At 32.4% G+C, this 9318-nt stretch overlaps 1 protein-coding gene across 1 annotated transcript; it reads right to left on the reverse strand.

Annotated features, from left to right (window-relative positions):
- Positions 1-5765: 5765 nt before the first annotated feature.
- On the reverse strand, positions 5766-7598 carry LOC149391870 (uncharacterized). The gene is made up of 3 exons (XM_089620718.1): positions 7225-7598; positions 6726-6922; positions 5766-6359 (listed from the first exon to the last, which is right to left on the reverse strand). The coding sequence occupies exons 1-3, from the start codon at positions 7502-7504 to the stop codon at positions 5895-5897; spliced, it is 942 nt and encodes a 313-aa protein (XP_089476844.1). The 5' UTR covers positions 7505-7598; the 3' UTR covers positions 5766-5894.
- Positions 7599-9318: the final 1720 nt, after the last annotated feature.

The raw sequence follows: 9318 nt of genomic DNA on the forward strand, positions 1-9318 counted from the left end.
ATATTTGTGCGATTAATACATATATGCATACAGACTATATATAAAATATATATACATATGTAAATAACTCCAAAAAAATTAACTTAGTTCATACATAGCTCGGAAACAATTAGTTCAAAATTTACTATTTCATATCCGATCATTAATATTCTAATTTCTTAAAACGCTAAGTTTCGGAGTTTCACAACCTTAAAGAACGTTTAGTGGCATTTATATAATTTAAAAAATTTAAAAGATCCGTCCGCACAATCTAGAATGAACAATAAATCTATACTCAACTTTATATCATAATAATAATAATAATAATAATGTGTCTATATATAATGTGTGTGAATGTTAGAGAGAGATGCGTATATATATATATATATATATATATATATAACTGTGTGTGTGTGTGAATGTTAAAGAGAGATGTTTTGACGAGAATGATCAAGGATATTTTTGTGAAATTACAAGTATTCTTAGAATTTTTAATATTTAACACTGAATTACAAACCATTTGACACGTATTTGATCATGAAATTTCTCATCTTTTTTTTTTGTGTGTGTATTGTCTATCATGCGTGATTATATTTATATATACACCCATTGCAGGCTTTCTAATTAAGGACTTGTACTGCAAATTAATTTCCCCAATAAATATTCGCTCATATATAATCCGTATGCTAGATGAGTGGCTGAAACATAATCCATTCTCCGAATAGCACGTTAACCAAGAAAAGTGCATTAAACATAAATGAATGTATTTGTACGTGAAACAGTAATAGTATGCTCAACTATTATTTTTACAAATATATATAAAGACTCAACTATTGGTGCTATTGGCAGGATAATTCAAGTATAGCATTCGTAGTTTTTTTACTTCATAGGTAGTAACAAAATGATAGAGCAACAAGGTAATTGTAATTTCACAGTCTTACTCTTAGCCTATACATTAATGAAACAGAGTACTATTCTCTATTTGCATATAATTGCAGAAGCATTGACTGTTCGTAAGCCCCACAACCAACAAATCCATCCAAACGACTCATTTATTATTATGATTATTATTATTATTATTATTTGAGTGGCAATTTATAGTGTTGACTTCCAAAGAATTATTTATAAATAATGTGACCTGGCCAACTGGTTGCTCCCGCCAAATGCAGGTGCGGGTGATATATAGTTGGCGTGGCGTCATGAAAATTGTGTCCTTCAAATGGAATTTGTATCTATTTTAAGGCTTTTGGGATAAAATCTTACAATCCGACACCGCGTTTATGTCGGCACAGATAGCAAATAAATACATTCTTTTGTAGCTAGCTCACATGTCACTGCTTCTTAAAAAGTGCTCTATTTCTTTATTGCTTTCTTTCTCTCGGAAGCTGACATATTATTTGCACACTCCTAAAAATCATACTAAAACTCTGCGTTTCAATTAAAGATACTGCCACTAACAAGTTTTCTTCAAGCGGCCGGTGAAATTACGTTTTAATGAATATTTAGTTAATAATTAAAAACTAAACACTCAAATTATTAACTGATAAGAAGGATAAAACAATGTCAAAATCAATTTTAATTTTAAAAATAAAGAAAAAAATACTAACTATATATCAGTTTTTTTATAAATAATTTAATCTATCTTTGACAAAATTTCTTATTTTTCTCCCCATCAATCTTCACGTATCTGTTTATAATTGTTAATAACTGTTAATAATAGCATTTTTTTACATAATTTTTAATAATAATTTATAAAAATTACGTTTTCTAATAAATAGTCTTTTATGCTCGTTTAGAGTGATTTATAGTAGTTTATAGCACTCATTTTTTTTAATTGAATACAATAAGAAACGGAAATTTACCCATAAATAATTGAAAATCATGCATATATATATATAATATTTTTATAATAGTTTACAATGGTTATTATCGGCTAAACAAAACTCAAAACTTAAAATTAATCAACCAAAATGATGAACCATAAATAGACAAACTATAAACAAAAGATAACCAAAAACCTTATGGAATATGATACTACATGACTAGAAAATGAAAGAGTAAAGGCCTTTCTTCTTGATTTATCTCTTTGAATTATCTCTTTCTTGGACTTCACATCTATGAACAAAAAAAAATTAGAGATCTAGATCCTAAAATTTATGAAATTTGAATATTGATTAAGATTTCTGTATTCCGAGAAAAAAGGATTAATTAAAAGATAATATTCAGTACAGATTAATTGAATTCACTTGCCAGAACATCAAATTGGCTAATTGTCAATTAACATGACGTTAAAAAATATCTTTAATAAAAATATACAACTTTATTTTATTATATTATTGAATTCATTCCTTTGTTGGTGTTCCTAATTTTTATTTTGAAATATGCTTATTCATTACTCTTTAATTTGTTTGAAACCCGCAAAATATACCAAAAATAAAAATTTGTAAGAAAAAAATTTAAATTTTGTTTGAAATTATGAAAATACCAAAAATAGGCATACATACAAATGGAAAAAACAAATTCCGCTCTTTAATCATATAACTTATGCTTTTTTTTCTTCCTATTTTCCCATAATTCAATCAATAGAGGGAAAAATTCGAGGGGCTATATTTGAATCGCGTTCTTGTGTCATGCATTCGTAAATGATGGAATACCGTCATTGCCGGCCCTGGGCTAAGGCGGGCTAGGCTCAGGCCTAGGGCCCCATATGTGGATGGACCTCAAAAATTTACATTTTTTGTTTATTTTTAAGAAAATTTATATTTTTTACATTAAAAATTTACACTTTTGACCCATTTTTTAAAAAAATTACATTTTTACCCTAAAAATTTAAATTTTTATTAGTATTTTAGGACCCCAAATTATTGAATCGCCTAGGACCTCGGTGAGTTTGGGCCGGCCCTTAATACCGTGAACAATAAGAAAAAGAATTGCCTTTGCCGACAAAATAGTTGAATTAAAAAAAATCAAAGTATATGGTCCCCACATGAGAGTCCATAAGTCCAACTGTCCAACATTTAATCAATGGCTTCTCGCTAGACGACACCAAGAGCAATGCCTGTCTTCTCTCTGACTTGGAACGAAATATTTCCGTTATAAAAAACAAATAAAACAAATATTTCCTGATTCGTATGCATGTGTATATTAACTATATACTTATATCTTTTCCTTTAGTTTTTGTTTGGCTGATAATTTATTTCGTGGGTTGGTGTATGATGGACCCTTGTACTCGTCGAATAATTAATTTTCACGATCTCTCATAACTAAAACAATGCATTCAATAATTATGGTCTTACATATATCTACTTCGATCTTTTTTTTCTTTTAAGATAAATTGAAGAGGTGAGTCCTACGTATGATGAATGGTAACGCAATCCTATTATGCCGTCCATCCTAAAAAAAACAAATTCATTACTCAAATAAATTAAAAAAAAAAACAGTTCAAATTATCTGTCATATTTATTATTGGACATTTAAATTAGGGCTCTTTAAATTAATACTTGATTATGTGAAAGTTGTGCCTCGTCATCATGACACCTCAGCGCAAGGATCTACCTCACGGACTGAAGTTAGTTAGGTAGTTACATTGTGCCTAGACGTCTTGTAACCAGAGCAATGTGATTTAAAAACACTAGCCTGGATAGTTTGTTAAGGCAGTTCATTTTGTTGATTGAGAGAAAGAATCTGAGAGAGAGTGTTAAAGATTGAGAAGAGGGCTTGATCTCTGGGAAATACTCGAGTGAAAACTGTTGTGAGACGTGTTCAAGGGTGCTGGGTTTGTAACTTGAAGGTCAAGATCAAGGGTTTGATCGGATTGCTTTGTAACTCGAATTGAAGATAGTGGATTATCGAAATAGGACTCTCTCAAGGTCTGACTGGATTAGGATTCAATTTGAATCTGAACCAGGATAAAAATCAGCGTGTCTTTCTCTTGTTCTTCCTCAATTTCTTTCTGGTTTTGTTCTTCGTGCTTATTTTCTTAGATAACTTCATGTGCAAGTTATTTCCGATTTTTCGTGTTTAATACATTCAGATAACAAGAACATTAGTTCACTTCTCTATAGTTTTTTTTCTTCTTCTCGTCACTATATCCATATAAGAAAATCACAATGATTTAAACTTCCATTTTTTTACAAACTTAATATCTATAGGAGGCTATCGACAAGAGAATCACTTAGAAATAGAAGATTTCTTTCTTTAGCGAATGAGATCATATAAAATGTGATTTATATATAACCGATTTTTATAGTATATAACTAATAATGATTTATGTTGACGGTTGAAGACTCATCCTATGCATATCTCTCAATATGTTCAAAACAAGTTGACGTGTATGAACGTAAAACTCAACGAACCCTCCTTCATTGTTCAAAGGGTCCATAAATAAACAGGTTGCTACACTTAGATTCCACTGCTTCAGAAAGAGAACTAAATAACTACTTTTAATGTGGCGAAGTGTCTAAAGAGTTCGATGAGATAGCTATTTATGAAGCAATCATTTGTGCTCTGTTATGCTCCTTTTGTAAAGTAATTATCAACGTTCCGTTTGCAACGTGACCATTGATATCCGTCAATGCTCTGTCGTCGACGTAACCTATGATTATCCCTTAAGACGAAAACAAATATATCACTTATATATCTCTCAAGATTATAGCAGTAGTATCTCTACGTAAATTGCATTCACAATATCCTTATTAATACTTGGATGCATTAGTTTTTCATTTTTAGGTTGGATAAGGGTCCTAGTCATAATGCTAGAACAAAAGCTATTTTAGAGTAATAGGGGTGGATATTGGCAATTCGGGTTACGTGTCGTGTTCGTGCCGTGTCTTATTCGTTTTCATGTATTTTTTGACAGACCCAGACACGACCAATTTATTAATCGTGTCTAGGAGCAAAACCCAAACACGACCCACTATTTTTTTGCCAAACCCAGACCCAACCCACTAAGACCCATTTATTAATCGTGTCTTAATGGACCATATAACCCACGAACCCACTTAGACCCACAGACCCATTTGACCACTAAACTCATTTAAACACGCGAATCGGTTTAGGCCCTTAGACATGTTTACTTCAAAATATTGAAATTCTCTAAATCAAATTAAATAACAAATTAGTCAGAATAAGTCATTAATAAAAATACTCCATATAATCAACTAAGCCACCAACATAATATTTTTAATACAAAAGAGAAATTCAAACACAATCCATTGGGTCATCATGGGTCTTGATCGTGTTTACCCATTAACAACTCATTTAATATTCGTGTCTAATTGGGTCTCAATGGGTTGTCGTGTTCGTGTCGTGTTCACCCGTTATTTAATCGTGTTAATCGTGTTCGACACGGATGGACCCAGATCCATTTAAGGTCCACTCAAACCCATTTACACCGTATCGTAACCGTGATGTGTCTCGTGTACGGCCCAAATTGCCACCCTACTGAATATACAAATTATTTGACTACTGAACTTTAGTAGTCGGCATTGGATTTATGTGAGAGTGTGTCAGGAATCATATATACTACCAATTAAGAATGTTGAAAAAAATAGAATCTCATCTCTAGATCCTATTCAGAGTTTTGACCATGCCTATAGGTTCCATTTATACAAGATATGACGATATATTTTATTCACTATTATAAAGTCAACAAAACGTCAGTACTTGCTTTGTAATAAACTCAAGATAAGAATAACAACAGTGATACAGATTTCAAATAAGTTAAAACTCATACGCAACATGTAGTAAATAAGAAGTAATAACAATAATATATAATATTTGTTCTGAACAATATATAGAAAGACCCAACAACACGCTTGAAAATGTTCTAATAATAATTAAAAAGCTCTCTTAACTAATTAACATGTTACACATCGTGTGATGTTTTCTTTTATAATGTGCAACCATATAAAGATTCATGCACGTAACGCTGAAAGGCAGTTCAAGCTCAGAAGGTCACGGCGACATGGCTTATCTTGGTTTTGACCTAATTCCCTTGTGATCGGTGCTGCGAGTTTGAGCTCCAAATCGGGAGCTGAAACTCCTTCACTAGTATTACCATTATTGGTCGTCGTATAGCTGCGAGAGGCTGAGCTCGGGAGATATGGTGGAACAGGCCATCGGCGATATTGATGGCTATGGTGACGAAATATCGAGTGTTGATAGTCGTTAGAAATCGTTCTGCTACTCAATTGGGAGGTGTACTTGAGATCATGAAGATGGCTTGTACTTGTTGTAGTCTTTGGTGAGAATAAGCCAAATTGAGTAGCGTTGATGATGGACGGTGCTCTATAATTATAAATATTTGGCTGCTGATTATTAGAGAATATGTTTCTTCCGTTTATCACATCAAAATAATTTCGATGATGATCTCTTCCAACCTGCATTTAAACATACAAAAACACAATATCAAGTAGTGAAGTTAATGTTATACCACAAAAAGATTTATAGGGTCATAACGTCATTGGAATTTGCAATGAAACCCCTCAAAATTAATTGGTAATTTTGAGATCAGTAACTTGTGACCTTATATGTCTCGTCAAGTGACTTATATGAGATATTTAAAATGCCTAGTCGAGATATGGTGACTTTTTTGGCTCCGTATTTTAGACCGGTGTTTCTTTGAGCTATTCTGATATCGTACTAACGATTATTAATTACTTCTATCTTATATACGTCTTGCTAAGTCCCTCCATCTTCCTTTAACACACATATTAGTTAAAATTAGAAAGAATATAGGTACATACATCGAAAAGGCTGGGGCGGCGTTTAGTGGCGAGGGAGAGAGAGGTTTGGCGGAGAAAGTACTTTTGAGCATGACTTGCGACTTGGGTCGGAGTTCTCGTTGTCACGAAATGCCTTGAGATTCCTTTCCAATCACCCTTTCCAAGCTTTTCCAACCCCACTAAGAACACCCTGTGCTCTTCCTCAGTCCATGGCACTCCTGAAAAGTGTTGATTTAATTTGGAAAGAAAAATGATCTATATATATATATATATTGTGTGTGTATATTTAGAACAAAATATGTTACAGCTAATGGGAAAGACAAATATCAACTAAGACATATTGATCAGTCTAATATTATATTCGTATATCTTGAATAGAAGCACTCGCACATGTTTTAAGAATCTCAAGAAAGAAACGGAAGGCAATACATTTTGAAGAGTTGGGGATATATAATTTATATATATATATATATATATATATATGTTATACACACAACACAAGACACAAGCAATAACTAACCTTTCTTTCTTTCATCCGCGCCCGAGAGATATCCACTCTTATCGGACACTTCTTCGTGGGCAGTAGTAGTGCTTATTCTCGAAGACGACGAAGAAGACGGAGTAGCTGAATTGTATTCCAAGCAATCTATGCGCGCAAGCGGAGAAGAGGACAAGGCTTGGTCAAACTGAACTCCGAAGAGCCTAAAACGACACCCTGAAACGTGTCGTCTCCTCAAATTGCAGGTCCTTGAATTGTGACCCGTTTTCCCACAGTGCGAGCATTTTCTTATTCCACCCATTTTGTTTCCTCCTAAGAATCTAACTCAACTGGAAAATATTCCACAAACCCTAGAGCCTAGTATTTTTAAGAAAGGTAGAGAGAGAGAGAGAGAGAGAGAGAGAGAGAGAGAGCTAGCATGACCACCAATACGAGAGCTAGATAGAGAGTGGGAGGGAGAGCATGACCACCAACACTTAGGCTTATGGATATTTAATATGCTCTGATAATAACAATATATACAATACATTATAATGAATTATGAACATCCATATGAGTAAATTTAGCATAGGAAATGAATAAGATAATGTACGATTGATAGATCGTGTTGGTTTAGGAGTTTTCCACCGAAATCTCTCTCTCTCTCTCCCTCTCTCTCTCTCTCTCTCTCTCTCTTTCTCTCTCTCTCTCTCTTTCTCCTCTATAAAAAGTTATCCTTACGTGGGGGGACCTCGGTAATCTATTCACTCATATACAACCAATACATTATACGTACAAATATTAACACGTCTGGTGTACTATATTTCCGTGAGTCCCAATTTGCGTGTAAAATTTTCTTATACAGAACCATTTATTAGTTTTCACAATTACTCTTTTACCATTAGAGGAAAGAAATCTACTACTTATCAGTTACCTCACCACAAATAAATAAAATGTATGTGATAATGTGACGACAAACCAAGTATTGTGATGTGGGTATTTGTATATAATATCTACATCCGTATTTTCCTCAAAAAAAAAAAAAAAAATCTACATCCGTATTAGTATTATATATTATCTCAGTATTCACCTAATTTTTTAACTATTTTAGGAAAGCGCTTTATATAAATTGATGCATACATTTGTGAGTAAGACTAGACAAACAGATCATATAATTCTTTTTACTCTACACAAGGAAAAATCTCCAAAACAATAGGCTCGATCATAGAAATTGGGATTTTTTTTGTATTACAATAAATTACACTCTGTAATTCTAAGAAGACGTACAGAAGGCACTCCTACTCTTCCCTTTGTTTGACCTCACGCTTGGATCAAAACGATACAATTCTATTTAAGGTATTTCATAAGTATTTTTTAATAGAAAATTTTATACTGTATTGTAATTGATTAACAATATACCTAAGGTCGTAAATTTTGAGTTTATTAGTGAAAAAATACAGTTTTAAAACAAAAATAGTTAGTGTTTGATATAATTTATAAATCTTTTGACACTATCATTAAAAATATTGGCTATGTATAGAGTGTCTACTTTTTTTAATAAATTTATCGACACCTAGTAATCACATTTTTTTTTTGACATTTTAGCTATTCACAAATTAAATACAAATCTTGATTATTTTGCAAATTTATTAGTTTCAATTGGCTATCAGTTAGATTACCCTTTTTATACAAGATGTTACTCAATCTATATTTTTCTTCATTACCCTTTTTATTTTCATATGAATCTTTACCGTAAAACTCGTACACCTGAAATTATAACAAATCTCATTTTTACCCCCTGGACTCGTATCTCAGTTACATTTCGCCCCTGGATTCGAAAATGTTGCAAAACTCAACTCACAACTCAACACGTGTTACAAAGCCCCACTTCCGTCAGTATTTGGACGTTAAGTTTCACGTTTTGATGACGTGGCAAGATTTAAAATGGTATAATAGTATTTTTTTATTATTCTAAATACTTTTAAGATTTAAATATTGTTATCAGATATATTAATTGTCATTAAATAATTTAATATTTTTATTATTCTCTTTCTCCTCTCTCTCTCTCTCTCTCTCTCTCTCTCTCTCTCTCTCTCTTTTCTTCTTTGTTCCTTGGGCGGTGGGGCTCCGCGGTTC

This window comes from Urtica dioica, chromosome 7 (genome assembly GCF_054948205.1).
Source record: "Urtica dioica subsp. dioica isolate 48M chromosome 7, U.dioica_male_clone48M_v1_H2, whole genome shotgun sequence".
Classification (NCBI taxonomy): domain Eukaryota; kingdom Viridiplantae; phylum Streptophyta; class Magnoliopsida; order Rosales; family Urticaceae; genus Urtica; species Urtica dioica.

Coding starts and splice junctions, on each gene's coding strand:
- LOC149391870 (XM_089620718.1), bottom strand. CDS start 7,504: ATGGGTGGAATAAGAAAATGCTCGCACTGTGGGAAAACGGGTCACAAT. Junction 6,923..7,224: donor CGCGGATGAAAGAAAGAAAG/GTTAGTTATTGC, acceptor AACACTTTTCAG/GAGTGCCATGGACTGAGGAA. Junction 6,360..6,725: donor GCCGCCCCAGCCTTTTCGAT/GTATGTACCTAT, acceptor GTTTAAATGCAG/GTTGGAAGAGATCATCATCG.